Here is an 18882-nt window from a genome sequence, read left to right on the forward strand (position 1 = left end):
GGAGTAGTGTGAGCCTGGACATTTCACAGGTACACCTGCTAGTGTTCATCTGTGCTGCTTGGTTGGGTCAGGCAGTTTGGGTCAGGAAGTTCCTATGCTCTTGACTGGAAATTACCATTCCCTACCCTGGCATTTGCTGCCATTCAGCAGAAGCACCTTAATTTGGTGTGTGCCTGCTTTTGTGCCGTTGCAGTGGTGCAAAAATAAAAGTCACCTTTGGCCTAAAGCATTGGTTTGGAGAAGCCTATTCTGCTTTGCCTTGCAAAGAGATCGCTGTCAGTGACAGTCTCATCTGGGGGTCTCCTTTCTTACAACTCCAGGCTTTTCAGATCCCTACCCTAGATGAGATAAAGGTCTTGGTTGTGTGTGTTATGTGTGCACAGTTGCCACCCTACTAGGCCAAATCTTGCCATTAGTTCTAACAGAAAACCAGAGGGTGCCCTGATTTTTAAATCATTAAAAGAACTCAAAGACATTTGGAGCTTGAAAGGTTCTGGATTAAAATGCATTCTCCTGTTTTCTTAAATGTAAGACCTGCTAACAAGCACACGGAGACCCACAGAGACTACAATTCAAAGCTTGGTTCAAAGGGTAAAACTCTCCTTGATTTATTGGAGAACATTACTCTGTGGCATATCTGAAAGCCAGATACAGGGTGACAAACCAGCAGGATTATGGCAAAGCAGTAATATTCAGGATTGTCCAAAGAAAGATTAACTTTTCCAGCCAGCTTTTACTGATGCAAATTGCCACCCACTGTGTTGCAATAAAGAGCAGAAATAACTAAATATGAAATGCTGACTCGTAAAGGGGAGTCATCTAAAGTGCTTTGTGTTGCAAGATTTCATGAAAATGGTTTTGAAATGTTCTGCTGCATTTACCTTACAGAGAGGCCAGTTGTGCCAGCTGGCAGGTGCTCTCAGCAGTGCATCATCCTGGAGATGTTCGGGGTGGAGCCTGAGCACTGGAACATCCCGTCCAGCTCACAGGGGTCAAAACAGGATTGTTCCCAGTAGTGTGTCTTCCCCCCCTCCTTTTTCTTTTTTTTTTTTTTTCTTTTCAATAAATAAATTTTAAAAGGCTTTGTCCAGTGCAGGTATAAAAGTCTCCAGCTTGGTTTCAATCTCTTTTTTCTGGGCAACAGTTCCAAATCACTCCCGTCCCTGGCAGGGGGATGGCTCCGTAAAGTACATCTTAGGGTTCCTGGTCTTTAGGATCAATGCAAGATGTGTTCAGTGAAGGTCTCTTTCATTAATCTCATATTATACAATATAAAGGACATTTTTCTTCCTAGTGTGACCCCATTGCTCTGTGTCGTAGGTAACTTGCATCCTGGTGCCCAGTGTTACAGTTCCTGTTTCCTTTATCAATTGCTCTTTCTGCTGCTGCCATTGTTAATCCTTGCCCAGTTTGGGGTTTTGCAGTATGTTGGGTCTTTTTTTTTCTTTTTTTTTTTTTAGTAGCCTGCATTAAAGTTGTGTGCTCTTGACAGCAGACATCTTGGGCTTGATTTTGTGTTTGTGAAGCATCAAGTACAGTTTTGCAAGACCACCCCAAGCTAAACACTACAGCCTGTAGACCTTGTCCTGCTAAGGCTTAGAGGTCATGATTTCCCTGAGTTTTGCCAAGACCCCACTGGGCTGGGTCCAAAAGGTGAATTCAGACACCACCCAGCTTCTCTAGAACTTTGTTTCCAGCTTCAATCCTTGCATCCTCTCCCCTCAGTCTAATTAAACCCTGCTGTAACGAATGCTGTGAAGCCAGCTGCCATGCTTTGGCAGGTAGCAAGCACAGGGCAGCGAAACCTCCAGCTAATCCATCCATGCTATGAAGTCATAAGAATCTTGTTAATTTTTAAAAAGCCCTTGATGCCCACTAATCCAAATCAATTTTCATTTCTTTCATAAAGTCGTGCTTCCATTTAAGCTTCAGCTAAGAATTACAGCTAATTTGTTCGATTTTATAACAGTGTAATTGAAAAAGTGATTTTAATGTCCTGGCAACCATATTCCCTTTCTTTGGTTGTTAATGAAAGAATCCATTAAAGTTAAATGATTTGGGCACAGATTCAAGTTGAATCGCCTGAATATTCTAGGGGAGTGTTTCTGACCATCTGCTGCTCTGTCATTGGCGTTTGTGTTGTAAATGGAACTGGGAGAAGGACTTCACAGGTCTTGTTCGAACCATTAAGCGTAAAATATCATTTTAATTTTCTGATCTCAGTGTAAATAGTGGAAATACTCAGGAGAGTTGGGACTGCTCTGGTCTGTGGGATCTGCGCTCATAAATATCACTGCTGAGCAGCACTTGCACATCCTTTCCAGGGGGTCTTGTGGCTGTTTGTATTTATTGCAGTACATCATTCAGCAGCGGGTTGTAAGTTCCTTTTAATGACAGGCAAGACAACTGGAAGTGGAGCCTGTGAAGGGGAAAGCACACGTGATGGAGAAGTGTTTTTCCCCTGTCTCAAGTCACACTCGCTGTTTCCGTCTGGCTGCAGTCAGAGCGGTGCGTCCTAGGGAGGGCTGGTGAGAGTGAACAGAGGCAACTAATAAATTACAGCAGCTGTTGTCATTGCCTGCCTCCTTTGCATAGAGCCATGGTGGGCGTGTTGGGGCTCTGGGGCCAAGCTGGCACTCAAAGCACAAGCCTTGTATGCCCAAGCAGGGGCAGAGTCAAAGGGCTCGAGTCCCTGCTCTCTAACACTCTTCCTCTTTGCTTTGCTGCTGAGCTTTCTTGCTGTCCTTGATGACATGCAATGTGCCTGACATGCTGGGAAGCAAGATGGACAATGAGCCAGGCCATGAAATTCACTGGAGATGCCTCTGACTCTCACTGGAGGTGGATGAGTCTTTGGGTGTGCCATTAAAGCTGGAAAGATGCCTGTCATGCAATGTGAAAAAAAGAAAATAAGTTTACAAGTGGTGTGTTACTTTTGAAACTGTAAAGCATAGCCCAAGTTCCTGGAGTTTCTCCCTTTAAAATGAGGGAGGAGCAGGATGGGCTCAGTCCACTTGCTCCACAGCTTTACACTGCATTTTGTGTGTAAATTTTTGAGTTAAAAAGGCTAAAGAATTGTCTGGTAGAGAGGATGGGATGTACTAGCTGGGAAGTTTGGCTGCTGGATTCACACTTGGAGTGGGGACACTGTTTCATTATTCTTTGACTTTTCCCAAGGTTTAATGTTGGGTATGCTGCCTTTTAATTTTTTTATTACTGTAGGGTGGTGAGAACTTGACTGATAAAATATTCACTATCAGAGCTGAACGTTTTTTAACTTAATGTATTTATATTTGTATGTTTGGAATATGCAAAGCCATTAACTCCGGGGAAAAGAGCTACAAAATACTCTTAAACTGTAGCCCATAGGTGAAGGTTTTTTGTGTATATATTTGGCAATATTAGTTTCTGGTTAAGTGACTATTCACAAGAGGGATGATACTGAAGCTTGTATCATACCACATATTTTTAGCTTTCTCAGGCATGAAGAGATGAAAGTATATCCTAAAAATACTCTAAACTAAAATAGTTGAAGTATAAAAATAGGTAATGTTGCAAGAGGAGATCTTGTTTCAGACTTCTCTGTGTCATTTACAAATAAAATAAATGTATGATAAAGTAAAATCAGGAACTTGTGCCTCTCACAAAAGCAGAATAACTGGGTTTCCTTTCCAACATCAGTGAAAAATGCAGGAAGTCATTATGTGTTTAAACGGGTGTCAGTGAGATCATGCAAATCCAAGGCAGTCATTTTAGTCTGCAAATCTCAGGCTTATTCAGCCCGGACCCTCAGCAGCACAATTACAGTCACTGCAGCAAATAGGCCTTCTGATGTTAACACCAGCAGATAACAAAAATAGCATTTAATAACTTTCATTAGAGTTAGTGTTTCTAGGGCTTTGGGGCTTTGCTCTTTCAAATAATTTACATAATTTGCAGGTACAAGCTGCTGTGCCAGACTGTCCATCTGATTCTCTCTCTGATCAGAGCATATTAATGCACTTGTTTGATGGTCTGTTACCAATAATTACCTTGGATTGCATTAGGAGCATTTCCAGCATTGCAGCTGGTCTGTATTTTTCACTAAGTGTATTTCAGGGCCCAATTACAGGACTCTGATGTGTTATTGTTCCAGTGCGCTTGTTCAAGCTTGTAATTTTAATGTGCCTCCACACTGTAAATCTCTGAATGCAAGCCCAAGGCTCTGTCCTGAGTTCCCCATGCATCCCGTGTTTGTGGCAGCTTCTGCAGGGATTGTTTCAGCTGTTCTGCATTGGCTTTTTAAGAAGGGAAAGATGAGGGCCAGGAGATGGACACTGCCTTAGAGATTTTATAGAGCGAAACCTGAGGTTTGGTGCGACGTGTGCTCAGCATGGAGCAGGTGGGAGAGGTGCAGGAACAGCTCAGCCCTCCCTGGGTCAGGCAGTGTGGGGACTGTGGAGAGGTTCTCAGGGATTTTAGTGTTTAAGTCACTTTGGCACTTTAAGTGTCCTTCAGTGCAAGTGAGGCTCACATTTATATTGCTGTACACAGGGACATCTCTCCCTGTTCTGCTGTGAGACACCTTGGGGAGAAGGCCTGAAAAAGGCTGAGTTTAGCAAATCTGGATTTTGAAATTCTAGGCTTCATCTGCCTTCAGAAGCATTTCTGGGGTCAGAGGGGGGAAATACAAAAGCTTAACCTTCATGAAAGTCAAGCACTTTACTGTTATAATTGCCATTGACAATTCAACATGATGAATAAATTATTACTGCTATTGATTTGTTTCATCTTTCTGGACTATTTGTTGCAGGGGATACATCAGAATAACACACATTTCAATGAGAATGAGCTCAGTCTTGAGAGCTGGTGTGGTATTTGTCCCTATCTGTTAGGCATCATCTGTAGACACATATTTGGGCAAATCTGATGCTTCTGTGGAGCATTTAGTCCTTTCTAGAAATCAGCTGGCATTTTACTAGGTTGAAGTTTCTAGGGCTGCATGGGTTGGTGGCTTTAATGGTCTTGGTGGCTGAAATTAGCAACTTCAGTTGACTTCAGCATCAGGAGCATCTTCAGAAATACTTCCATGGGGACCTTTTCAGCTGTTTTATTTCTTTGATGTTTTCCTTGGTGTTTGTTATATTTATATACAAAGGTATTCACTTCCCCATGTGAAGAAAATTAACTCAATCCCAGGCCAAACCAGCACATCTATTTACTGTAATTACAGCTTTAGATGATACCATTCTTTCCAGGTATGGCCCATAAACAGTGATGCAGCTTTGCATGTGGTTTGGATTTTCTTTCATGCCATCCCTTCTGCTCTCTTGTTATGAACTGGGGATTTGAACAGCACAAAGGCCAGGGGCTTTTGCCCAGCATTGTTCTTTGGAGAGAGTTGTGTGCTCCAGCTTTCCCTGCCAGTGCTCATCCTGGGTCTGGATGTGTGCCATAACTTGAGAAGCACCACTGTGCACCCAGGCCCAAGCTGGGCAGTGACCAGGACACTGTACACCATGACATGTAGCTGGATCTATGCAGGGTGTGAGGGGATTGCTCCTGGCATGGCTTGGTACCTGGCCCCTTGATGTGGGGACAATGTGACACTCTCCACATGCCACCTCCTGCTGCCTGCAGTGTCGGGCTGGCACCCAGCTGCTCATGAAAGGCTGGGATCAGCTTAGTGACAGGGGATGATCTGAGAGTCCCTTGCTGCCAGCTGGATAAATACTCCTGCAGCAGTGGGAGATGCTGCATTATTAAATAAAGCATTTAGGTTGCTCATATGCAGACTTAGGATAAGGTTGACTTCCCACTGGTGAGCGCTGCTCAGTACTGGAACTGCTCTGCTGTGCCTGGATATCAAGTGTTAATAAAATGGTCTTTTCAGCAGCTCCGGAGATTAGTTTTAGGAGCCTTTTGTTCCAGAGAGGCTTAATGGGTGTTGAAGGTGTAACTTTCTTATTTGCGTTGCTGTTACAAGGTGGAAAGTTCCAGTAACATCTGGTAACTAACTAGGGAATGTAGGGATCTTGACCCTTCTGTATCACAGGCCTCCTTACGGTTGAGTGGAAGAATGTTTTCTATTTCATTGTGCCGTGGGGAGGCTGAACAAGTGATGCACAAGGGGATTTAGGTGCCCAGCTCCTCTTTCAGCCTCCCATTCTGTAGAGATCATGGGAGTGGGGTGCTCCAAGCCCAGAGCTCCTCTGGTTCTGCTTTCAGTGCTAGTGTTGCCGAGCACCCAGCATGCAGACTGTCGGAGACCTCCGTCCAGATTTCTTTCTGGGTCACCACTTGCCAAGTGCAATTGCCCTAAAAACAGACTGAGACCAAGCTATTGACTTGTAATTGTCAATGCATAAAGTTTCCAAGAAGAAAGAGAGCTTTGTGTTGCTTTAATGGGGACACACTGAAGTATAGTCGCTTTTTGAATTAGACAATGGGAACGTAAAGATTTTCTACAGCTCTAAGAGCCTCTGAAGAGCATCGGCAGAAGGTTACATTAAGCAGAACAATGGCACAGTAGTTGGCTTGCTGAGAGGTAGGAAAACCCTTTCGAAGGAGTAACTCCACTTTTCTTCAGTGCTGTTCACTCCCAATTAAATAAGATTAATTGTGCTGTTGGGTTCCACGAGTTCAACATCCAAAATAAATATATAAATTAAGGCAGGCGACAGTGCAGACTCAAATGCAATTTGAATTCCTGCCACCTCCTGTGGGATGTGGGGGGGAGAGAGGAGCCCTTTCCTCTTACTGCCTGATATCCTAAAGAACACACATGACAGCCAATTGCTCTGCTCGCCTCGCCTGAGCCACTTTCCTTGCTCCTGGGAAGGTTTTCTTTGGCTGGATCTCTGCAAGGTGCACAAGCCAGTTTCAAAGTGCCAGATGTGTGTGGAATAGGAAACGTGCTGGCTGGGATCCAGGCTGTGGGACCTGCAGCACAACAGCAGCTCCCCAGGAAAATCTCCGGCTGCCAAGAACTAGAAGTGATGTCAGCTCTGGAAGTGTGTCAGATTAGAAACCCTTGTACTTTGCTCCCTGTGAAGTATTAATCTCCCAAGGCCTGTGCTGTAATGGGTCTTGTCTGGCTTGGCGCAGCTCTCTTTGTTTTGGGCTGGGAGTGTTGGAGGGGTTTCGTGGGAAGGCACCGGAGGCTGTGAGTGGTTTGGCTGCTTTGGGCTGCGTGTCCTTGAGCTGCTCCTAGGGCCTCAGTCAGCTATGCTAGAGATGGGCCTCCCCTGCCTTGAAGTGAAGGTCTGAGCCTTGGAATTGATGAGTGGGCTGAGGTTTGTAGGAGTGGTTTTGCCTTGTTTGTGTGCCTAAATGTCTTTGGCTTTCCCCAGCTGAATGAGTTTGTTGAAGGGAAGATAAAATTGATGATGTGCTGTCAGTCTTATGGACCTTACTCAGGGGTTGTGGATCAGGTGATTCCAGCTGTGCTAGAAAAGAAACATAGATATGCCAGTGCACAGAATCCCTTTTGGTTTATGCCTGAATGTTTTGTTTTCACAGTAATTACTAAACCACGACTCGTTTTCGTCCACACAAAGCCATTTGTCTCCTGTTGAACAGTAACCTTTTATTTGCTCATGCTGTGTAGCAGAGCTCAAGGACATGTTTACTACTGATAGCCAAAATTTCACCAGAACAAGCATCTCCCTTGTCTAGATTTTTCCACCTTGATTCAAGTGGTTAAACCTCAGGGAAAGGAAATAGCCCTGTGTGCAAGGAGACAAGTGGAGGTTTGTGCTGTTCTTAGTCATGGACTGAAAGCTCCCAACTCTGTGGGCTTAGAGTATTGCATGTCCTGGATGTAAAAACACTGCTGTGAGGGTCTCACCTCTGCCCAAGTGACTGCATTGCCAGGAATCTGTCAGACCTCGCTGTGTTGCTCGCTCACACTTCACCTGCTTAGTTATAGATTTGAAATTAAAACCCAACAGAATCCATTCTTTTTCCCCTTTACTCAGTGGTACATTGGGCTATTCCTGCCTCCCTTTGATGTTGGGGAGAGGAGATGATAGGAGTGGGGTTTGGCTGGATACTGAGATGTGCGATTTGGGAAGGGCTGTTGGCTGGTTTAATGTGGATTTCCAGATGCCTGCCTTGGATCTGAACTCAGGCTGGCAGGGGCTGTGCTCCCGTGGAGGGCAGAGGACAGCTTTGTGCCTTGAAGATTTGACGACCTTTGTTCATTTGAAACGCCCTGTTTTTTTATGCCACTCAACAGGAGACTTTTTAATTTACTTCACTGGGCCTGCATGCCGGAGGTGGATGGATGGCTGATGGAAGTGAGGAAATAGATGGGAGAAAAAGAACATTTTCTCCTGGGCTGTTTTTATGCACAATATAGCCTAGGGGTTAGCAACACAGGGGAGAGTGAAAAAACCCTGCAGAGCCTGGGTCAGAAAATATAATTTTCATGGGAACAAAATGCTTTTAACTTGCTACATCAAAGATCCTCCATTCCAGGGCATGCTCTGTGTTTGAATACATCTGCATTCTCCCAGAACTCCGTGTATGTGAATGCACAAGTATGTCATGTGTATCTTCATGTGAGTGTGTGTACTTGTACATACATTTATGATCTGAAAGCCATTGCTGCCCACCTTGGAATAGCTCAGCAGTTGAGGCTACTTCCAGGAGGAGTTAAAAGCAAAAAGCTGTCCGGCTCCAAAGCACAGGTCTGTAGCTGAACACGTGCCTAAGACTGATGTGTAAAAAGCCCTCCTGGCTCCTTCCTTGGAAGCCCACCTTGACTACATTAATTACAGTATCACCTCCAGCAGGTAGGAGGGTGGAGGTGAGCAGGAAATTGCACGAGCACATGGCTCTGTGCTTAAACAGGGTCCTATCCATTTCTGTCACTATAAGATGAAGAATGGAGGTTGGAAATAGTCAGCAGCTTCTGTAAGCACTTAACATTCCTGATTTCATTTGTCTTTGATCTCACTTGGACTAATTTTACTCTCTTCTGATCCCTTCCCTTGAAAAGGCTTTTATCTCATTGTCAGGCTTGCTAATTTAGTGCGGTGTTTTGAACCAGACCTCCTCCTAGGTTTCCAGAGCCTGGAAGGTATTTTTTCCTTAATCAAGGAGTGTTTATGCAGGTCTTTGTACATCTTGGGACAAAAGTCATACTGGGGCTTTTTGCAGTGCCTGGTCTGCACCCTGGACCCTGCTGCTCAACCTCTGTATGTGTAAATGGCCTGTCACCAAAAGCCTGCAGTATTTTGGAGCCAAAAGGGCAGGAGGGAGGGCTGCATTATTTGGGACAGGTCAGAGCAGTCTGGTGTTGGGTGGGAACTTCATTTGCCCAGCTGGAGGCCTTCCCAGGCTGTGTTAAATAACAGAAAAAGAGGGATTGTCGCATGTGTTTGACCAACCAAGCAGAGGCTTGGATCGAGGTAGGTTTTAACTTTGGGGAAAAGAGCCAGGTGATTTAGGGATATAGAAACATCACCACATGCTTTTGAAAAGCAAATACTTCTTTTTGCTGTGATGGAAAGTATGGAGTTGTCTGTTCTTATTCTGCTGCAAGCAGGTTGAGTTGACTTTCTAAGAAATTGGAGTTTGAGAGGCTGATAATTGCTTCTTACTGTGGGAAGCTGCACTGCAGATCCTTTCTCTATTCCTACCTGTCCCCTCGCACTTCACCTTTGGACGAGGAGTATTTTCAGCAAAGTGCCATTGTAATTGCTGTTTGAAGAAACTAGAAAATAGGACAGATATACAGGCTGTTTCCCCAAGCGCTGAACAGGAGCTTCTAAAGACGACAAGCGTAAGGAAAGGCAAAGAATGAAGACTTTACACAACAAAGTTTCAAGTCTTTTGGAATAAGCTCTGCATCACACACCTCAGCTTTTGCTGTAGCAGCCCTGCCTCTGCAGAGGTGGTGTGTACAACACAGGCTGACTGAGCCCGGTGACATCCCTTCGGAGAAGTGTCTATCACTGCTCCTCCATGGATGAGGATTCTCATGTGGCTGGGGTTCTCATGGCAGCATCTGAGTGTGCCTCCTGTCCTGAGCTCTGCTGAGTTTTCCCCAGCTGCAGACTGTTAACTCTCTCCTCTGCTAGTCCATGTCATCTACACAGGTATTTGGTGTGCTAAATTTCTCACTATTTCATACAGTTTTTTGGTACCGGGTGTCTTGCATGGAAGGCTTCCAGAGGCAGTGTCTTTGCAGAATAGCTGGGGAACCTTTTAGCTTCATGTTCCCCTGCTTCTATCCTCCTGGGGAGTCACTGAGTTCTGTAGCATGTCATGATCCTCAAAGGACCAGTCTGCCCTAGGAGACCTGAATGGGCAGAATTGCCCTTACAGGAAGGCACTTGGTGACATTTGCCTGACCTGGACCTGCCAGGGCTGTGCTGGCTGACAAATCCAGAAATTCCATTGTGGTTTGTGCACACTGGGTGCTTGGTGATGTCTGCTGCTTCTGGCTGTGTGTACTCCCTGCAGAGTGTGAGACAGCAGCATGGTGGAAGCATCCATGCAAATCCAGGGATTTGCAGGTAGCTCTGTGTTGGCAGTGGCTGCCCCTTTGGCGCAGAGTACAGCGCCTGGCTGTTGTGCTGACTGTGACATGGGCTTCTCTGTATCCTTCTGGGGTTTGTCTTTGGGGACTGGGAGATTGCCCCCTGGATGTCCTAGTGAAGGTGGCAGAGCAGGGTCTGTTATGTCCCATAACAATGACAATCAACAGGCAGGGTTCTTGTGTGGCCTCCTCGTCACTGAAGGGACAGAGCTGGTCAACACCAAGTTCTCAGAGGTTGTACAACCCAGCAGTGATGACAAACCTGACAAGTTCCCATCTCCGTGGGCACCAAATCAGCCACACATGGGGACAGGGTTAGGCCCTTCCTTCCAGGGGCACCTGCGGTTTCCAGCACACGTCTTGAAATAATTCCATCTCTCTGCATATGTAATTTTGCGTGTCATTGCCCCTAATTGCATGCTTAACACACACTCCTTTAAAGTGCAGCCCTTTTATCAGCAGTAGGTAGTAGCAGGTTTAATAGGGTGTTTGAATTCCTATAAAATTAATCTGTAGCCTTCTGCGATAGGAGACGGGCAGGGAGCCATGTGGTTCATATCCAGTGTTGATAAACTTGTTATAGAGGCAGGAAACATTTCTGATTGGAGCAGTGACAAAATAATTTGGAGCGGAGCCATAAAAAGAGTGGATGGTGATGGTTTGAGCACAGCAGAGATTGAAATTGCTGGTGTGTGGAAGCAGCACTGCCAGCTAACATTGACTTAGTGTCTCTGGAGAACTCTAACGGCAAATGCATTTTATTAATGGCAATATTCTTTTAGGAAATGCTGAGCATTGTTTCAGAGGTGGAGCCCCCCTTGAGTACGTGGGTTTGGAAGTCAGCCAGACCGAGATCTGTTCAGCTGAGCTTGTTGCTGGTCACTGCTCTGGCCTCAGGCTGCAGCAGGAAGGTTGCCTAAGGGCATGTGCTGGGTACTGTCTGCTAACAATTGGAATATCCTTTTCTAGTGGGAAAAATGCATCCATCCATTCTCACTCTGGATTCACCTATATGGGATAAAATGCTCAGAGACAGCAGGTCATGTTTTTAGCTTTTCTTTTGTTGTCTTTCCTTTGAAATGTGTTTCCCAGTACATGAACATCAGTGAGAGTTGCTGCTTTCCCAGCTGGACTTGAGCTTTTACTGCCAGTAAGAGGGGGAGCTGCTCTAACCAAGTTGTGGTCATTGGCACTGGAGTGCCACATGGGGCTTGAATACTTTTCCTTGCACTTAATTGTCTTGGGGTTGATCAGCCTTGGAGGAGGCTCTGATGTGCAAATAAGAGGGGAGTCTGTCATGGGCAGCCATGGCAGGTTTGGGCCCTTACCGCATCTTCTGCGCTTGCTCTTACTGTTACCACCTCTTCACCTTCTTCCAGCTGCTTTCTGCTTGAATCTGTCATGGAAACAAGTGCGAACAGGTGGCTGCTGGGCCTGCTGGGGGTGGCAGGAATGATGCAGGTTGTACAGCCATAGGGATGGGGGATGGAGAATGCAGTGCACAAGAGTCATGGGTGGTGCTGGTCACCCACTAGGGCTGAATTTCACCTGGTACTTCCAGCCATGGTTCCTTCACTTCGTGAAACTGGGATGTGATTAATCAAGGAAAGCAACCCCCACTGCAACACTGTTCTTTCTTTGCAGGGAGGCTGTTGGAAGGGGATTCTCTGGAGCTGAGCTGTAGTGCTGGTCCTGCGAAGGTGGTACTGGAGCCAAACCAAGTGGTGATTTTGGACTGTAACCTGACCCCTGCTGAGCAAGTCATCAATATCACGTGGAAGAAGAATGGGTTTCCATTAGTGGAGCAGGAACATCTCCATGTGCTTCCAAATGGATCACTCTTCATCTCATCCCAGGCTGTGGCGAAGGACAGTAAATATCCCGAGAGAGCTGATGCTGAGGGCAATTACTCCTGCGTGTCTCACAGCTCCCTAGGGACTGTCACCAGTCAAACAGCTGCAGTAAGATTTTCAAGTAAGTGTTCTGGGGGTTTTGTTGATTTTCTTTCCTTCCCCTCCTGGTATTTATGCAGAAGTCTGCTTCCCCAGGAGCTTGAAATAAAATGTCTGTGAAATAAAACTGTAATAATGATATATAAGTGGGATTTGGGATAGTCCACAAATATGCAGTGTTGTGTTCCTGTTACCCCACTGTTAACATCCTGTGTAACTCTCCCAGGTAAGTGCCATCACCTGTGAATTAAAAACAGGACTCTCCTCACTCTCCAAAAGACAGTGCTTGTTTTTGCAGAGGACTTCACAGCCCTGAGTGCAGCACCCTGTGCTTAGAGAGGTGGCTGGGGGTGTCTGGCTGTGACAGCTTGTAAGGTGAATATCTCTTTGTATGGAAGAGATGAAAGAAAGGGCTCCTCAGGGCAGTTTTCATTTGGATCGAGAAGGACACTCTGAGATCTGAACCACTGAATCTCTGCACAGAGTTCAAGAATAAAATTCCTTTGTATTCAGGGTTGACTCCTGGGGCTGTTTTAAGTGACTGCAAATAAATGATTCCTTGACCTACCAAATAGGTGAGGCTGGAAAATAATGCAAATACAGTAACACTTCTCTAGTAGAGTGACTTGTGTAAATGTTGCTTGAAACAGCTGCACAGCACACCATGGGAGTTGTGAGGGATGAAGGTGCAGAGAGAGTGTCCTGACAGCCCCTTTACACTGGGATGTTTTTAGGCTTTGGTACCCCAGACAGAGCCATCCAGGTTTGGCCAAGTGAGTGTTTCAGTCTGTGAGCACTGTGCTGTAGAAACCAGAAATGCTGGTGAAGCTTTGCCAGATCAGGGGAAAACCTTTGACCATTGCAACGTGTCTTCCTTTTCTGCTCAGAAAATGTTTAGCATGCAGTCAGGGATCCTGCACACAGGTACTGTTTGGGAGGAGGTGGAAGTCCTGTAGTAGAAAAGCTTTCATCAGTCCAGCTGGATTTATTTAGCTGCTCCTGCCTCAATCCCAGACAGCCTGAGTTAGGATATATTTATTCCCTTTTAGGGGTGACCTATGTTGAAGTTTGCACTGTGTATCTTGCCAGTGGCAATGGGCTGTGTCTCTTTTATGGTTCTGGGTTTATTATTTGGTATCCTATGAGTTAGAACAGTGGAGCCATCTCAAAACAGGGAGGCTGACTTCAGTTGCCCTTCCCTCCTCCCGGATTTTTCCGGAGGAGTGTACATGGGTGATGCCTCTTTCCATCCCTGTGTGTTTCTCCCAGAAATGGGAAATTTCAGGTGAACTCTTTCCTTCTGTATACTCATATGTCTCCTTTTATTACCATCTGCACAGGGAAAATGGTGCTTCCATGGCACACACATGCACCTGACATAACATATCCATTTCTGAGCCGGGAGCAGCAAGGGAATTGATTAATGAAATGCATCTCTCTCTTCGATTTGTTCCGAGGGTTGGGCAAAAGCACTTGCTCCATTAGCATTCAGCTGGAGCAAGTGAGGATTGTAAAGGCTTGGGTTTTTTCCCTTGCCGCTGAACACAGTCTATACAAAGCTGGATGGAGTGGATGGACTTACTCTTTGTGCTAATTACCCTGGGCGCTGCTGATCAGGATCAGGCAGTAGAATAAAACCTGTTCAGCAGGTGGGATGTGTTGTTCCTGCCATGAGCTTGTCCTCCTGACCTGCAGGGCCTTTCCTTCCCTGGGATGGGGTTCCCATGCAGGGCTGTGGGGCTCTCTGTGTGGTACCAAGTCTTGCAGTAAAAAGTAGGAGCATTGGGGATTCATAGCACCTGCCTTGCTCAGCTCTGCTTTGGTGCTGTTGATGTCATCTGCTGTGTTTCAGGATTGTGGGAGTCCACTTCTCCCCCCGACAGCCCCAAGAGCAGCTCTGGCACCTCTGTGTGAGGGCTGCCAGCTTCCCAGTGGAGGGAGAGGATGCTCCAGGCAGCAGCGAGCCTGGAGTCTGGAGAAGACCTTTTGGAGGCTGGAGTGGTGGAGGTTGGATGGCATGTGGAGGCTGGGACAGTGTGATGACTTGCATCCTTCCACTGTAGTCCAGGAGTTCAGCTTGTTGGCATTTTGCTGGATAAACAGATGGCTCGCTGCCCAGTGTTCCCTGGCACCATGTGTGCCCCCAAGGGACCCATGCCATGGTCTCCATCCACACCTCGTGGCAGTGGTGGCCATGGCAAATGAGGAGGAGTGAGGCTGTGAGGGCTCACGTGTGAGGGTGCCTGTTTAATGAACAGCTGCTCAGACTGATGAATTTGGTTTGCAGGTTTTCCTGAGCCCCACATGCTCCCACATGGAAGTAGCAGGGGCATTATTGTAGTTGTGGGAAGGTGTAGCTTTCTACCTGTTAATAACTACATTGATGAAGATTTGTTAAAGCTTTTAATTTAGCTTAAACATTTTGTGCAAGGGAGGTTGTAGAAAATTACAGTAATTGTGACTGTCAGATGAAGACGTTTGCTGTGCCTGGAGGGAATGGGCCAGCATTGCGTGGCTGCTGGCAGGGAGCATGGGAGAGGTTTGGAGTGCTCCTGCACCTGGAGGGACAGACCACAGCAGGAATCAACACACAGCATCTCTCATCAGCCTCTCTCCACATGGACAGTGTCTCTTCTCTGTGGTGCCCAGCATGTCTGGGATTTGAGGAACGGCAGACTCGGATTTGTTCTTACTTCAAGGATTTATTTTACAGATTTTATCCTATTTATTTTGTGAATTTGGGGCATAGGTGAGTGAAAGCCAGGGATTGTAGACAGAGCCAGGCTGGGCAGGAAAACCTCCTGGAGATGAATGCAGAGGCTCTGGACCATCCGTGACTCTAGATGCTGTTTTGGGTAGGTGGGGAGCTGGCTCCTGTGGAGAGCAGGAGCACTCCCGAGCTGCCATATGGCTCTGCAGACGGAGCACTGCACTGGCTGTGCCTGTGCTGCACCAGGGGGCCATGGCAAATTGCTCCCACGACTTTCTTTGCATGTTCCCCTTCCACCCCCAGCCTGTTCAGAGGTGAGTCCTTCAGAGAGGGGTGGCCTGGCTGGCGTGTGTGATCTCAGTGGGGGCTGAAGTTGACCCCACCTTGGAAATATCTCCTAATAATGGTAGAAGGTACAAAGAGGACGAGCATGCAGAGAGTCTGGGGCAAAGCGCTGTGGGAGAGAGCAGCGAGCCCCTTTCAGAAGGCTGAATTCCTTGCATAGACTGCATTTTCTGCCTGGGGTGTAGTGTTGCTGGCTGGCAGCCTTTCCAAGCCCACAGCCTCCTGCACGGATCACGCTGCTGGGAGAGGGGGAGGGTGCTGTGTTTCACCATCCTGCAGTCACCCCTGGGCTCAGGGCTAAAAGCCTTGGCACACACGGCTTGGCTCCAGCTGGGTTTAACATGTCAGCGGGGAGGGAACTGCCTGCTTTGCTCCTGGAGGTGCAGAGCCCGGCGTTTCAGCTGTCGCTGAGGGCAATTTGCTGTAATGCTCTTCACCTTCTCACCTGCAGTGGGTAATTTTTACTGAGTGGCCTATTAAGGTGTTCAGGATAATCAGTGCAACAGGGCTGGGAAGTGTTTTGTGGCTCAGGATGGCTTTGCAAGCTAAACCTTAACTGAGGAGCTGAAAATAATGTTGCGTGTGTGTCGTCTTTGTTTGCCTTTTCCCCTCAAGCATCTCCTTTCCCTGCCTCCCTGTGGGAAAATGTGTCATTTTGCAGCAGTTCTGCAGCAGCCCCTTCCATCAGAACGTATTTTTGGGAGGAGAACAGCCCCTGCAAGGATCCCCGTGGCCCCAGGGTGAGCGGTGTGTTGGAACCTGTCCTGCACGCACTGCTGTCTGTGCGGTGTGTCCGAGCGGCAGGACCTGCTCTCCAGTCCTCTCCTCCCTTGCCTGATTCTTCTTCCTCCCAGCACCAGCTGTTTGCAGCACAGCTCTGAGTCGCACTAGAGGTGCTGGACATGTCCTGCCTCATCCATTGCACCCTGGCACTCCTGAGGATGAGAGGAGGAACACAAGGGATCACAGCGTGCTGTGCTCTTGGCCCCAAGCTGGTGCAGATGCTTGTGGAGCAGCAATGAGCCCAGCCAGCAAGTCTGTCTCTGCCTGACCCTTTCAGGGCTAACATCCAGGGGTCTTTTTCAGTCCTGCATCAAAGAAACCTTTTCACTGTTCTTACCTTGATTTGGTGTTGCTTTCTATGTTCGGAAGAGCAGCAGAGAGACAGGTGACCCAACATGAAGTGGAGGAAACAGAAATGTCAACAGATTTTATCTTTTTAGAAGGATTTCTGCCTCCCATCATGATCTTCCTGGGTACGTGACCCTCCAGAGCCTGCCAAAATATTCTCATTTGCACCTGTAGGATGAGAAGAGAATAATGGGAAAGAGGATTAAGGGTATCTGCTGCCAGGAGAAGGTTGTTTTGATGGTGCCATTCTGAACATGCACTGGCATTTGATGGATTTTCTTTTAAACTCTTGGGTTCAGCAAGTTTTATTAACATGAGCTTAAAAGCTTTTGTAATTTGTAGGAATTTTTCTGTGTTAAAGTGGTCTGCAGTGTGTATTTGAGAATACTAAAGCAGTTGGCTGAATTAAGGCCTTACATATTAATGTATTTTTCAGATTTTTCCAGGAAAACATTTTTCATTCCATTTGTATCGAATTGGAAAACTAAACGTGGTGGACAGCTGGTGGGAGAATTTGGTCTGTAGCTGCTGTGGAGAGCAATGAGTTGCTTGAAACATGTGATAAGTATTTAAATTAAAGAAAAACACTAATGACAGCTGAGAATATGCCGAGGTTAAAATGGGTCATGTAAAAGCATTTAATTTTCCAAACTGTACATACTTTCTCAAGCTCACACTGCAATAAAGCATGTATATGTGTGCATGGATGTTTGTGTGTGTGTGAGAGATGCAAAGAAAACTTTGGAGTGCTACAAAATCCAAAGCAATGATGGATGTTCTTGGAAAGCAGTGGTGGGACAAGCACATAGTTGTGTTGGAAGGCCAGGAGGTCACTTGGGGTCCTTCTGAGCACAGTGCTGTGCTCAGCCCAACATTCAAGTGTGTTTTTTGGCTGAAATTTATGTTTATTGTGCCACGTTTGGGGATTCTGGCACTTGTGTAACAGCATTGTTGGATGGATTTGTCCGGCAGGGTGGGTTTCGCAGCAAAAGGACTTTAGCAGAAATGGATAAAGCAGAAGCCAATTCTTCTGGCAGAGAAGAATACAGGCTTTGTGCCCCCATCCAGGAGTCTGCATGAATATTCAAATCTCCACCGTGTGACTGAGATGCCTTCGGGTTATGCTGTTGATAGGACAGATGCTGACAGCCCCAGGGGAGCATTTCTGCCGCAGGGTTTTGCTGTGTGCATGGAAGGGGAGGAAGATGAGGCAGCTGTGGATTGCGGTCCAGGAGTGATTCCAAACCTTAGTGCTTTGCCTCCAAAGGAAATTCAGCCTCTTTACTATAGGAAGACACATATAGAGAGGGGGGAGTCTTGGAGAGCAAACAAGTGTCCTGGTATGTATGGTATCCATCCTCCTTCTCTTAGAAAGGTGTCTGTACCCCCTTGGCTGCCTCTCATCTGCTTGAGTGGGATGAAGTTGGTTTTTGCAGGTAGGAGAAGGAGGATTATAACCCATTTGAGCTCTACCCCTTGTCTCCAGCACTGCCAGCCTGTGGGCAGTTGTTTTGTGTAAGTAACTTCACATCTGGCTTGTTCTTCCTCTTGCCTTGTTTTAATTTCCTGTGGCTGCAGGAATGCTACAAGGCAAGGGGGAAACCCTCATCTCTGGGGCTGTGGCATTTCCCCTCTGTTTCTCATTCTGTGTCCTTCCCAAATAAAGCAAGTGAACAGACAAGGAAGCAATTTAGGAAGGTAACTGCTGAAAATGCCTAATTGCCTGTCTTTCCCTCACACTGTTGCCTTAAGGGAGAAAATGAGGCAAGAAGCAAATTTGCACATTGAAACCTTTCAGTTACTGTTGTTAGGGCTGCTGAGGGTCTGTAGGGGCACAGGAAAGGGAGAAATTACATTTCAGGCTATCTTCAGGAGAGAAAAGCCTTTTTCTTAGCTCATACATCATAACAGGTTTGCATTTCTCAGCAGAAACACCGAGTTATTAACTTTCCTTCCCTTCTTTCCACAGCATTATCACGCTTTTTCCAGCAGCCGGAGTCTCAGACAGTGGAAGAAAATGGAATGGCTCGGTTTGAGTGTCGGATTGAGGGGCTACCCTCCCCTGTCATCACCTGGGAGAAGGACCACGAAGCTGTTCCAGCAGAACCCAGGTGATTCCCCCATTGCTTTCCTGGGTCAGCTTGAAAAAGAGCAAAGCAAACCTGACCATTTAGGATGTGGAAATCATTCTATAAAATGGTAGAATGACCGGAGAG

At 46.6% G+C, this 18882-nt stretch overlaps 1 protein-coding gene across 2 annotated transcripts in view; it reads left to right on the top strand.

Moving 5' to 3' along the window:
* Positions 1–18882, top strand: part of IGDCC4 (immunoglobulin superfamily DCC subclass member 4) — an 84273-nt gene that overhangs the window by 18181 nt on the left and 47210 nt on the right. For both annotated transcript variants that reach the window (XM_085070287.1, XM_085070288.1), the window contains exons 2-3: positions 12173–12502; positions 18636–18777. In XM_085070287.1, the coding sequence (XP_084926413.1) occupies positions 12173–12502; positions 18636–18777 (472 nt within the window). The remainder of the gene's footprint in view (positions 1–12172; positions 12503–18635; positions 18778–18882) is intronic.

The sequence above is a fragment of the Lichenostomus cassidix genome, chromosome 10, assembly GCF_008360975.1.
Source record: "Lichenostomus cassidix isolate B80296 chromosome 10, HeHo_3.0, whole genome shotgun sequence".
Classification (NCBI taxonomy): Eukaryota; Metazoa; Chordata; class Aves; order Passeriformes; family Meliphagidae; genus Lichenostomus; species Lichenostomus cassidix.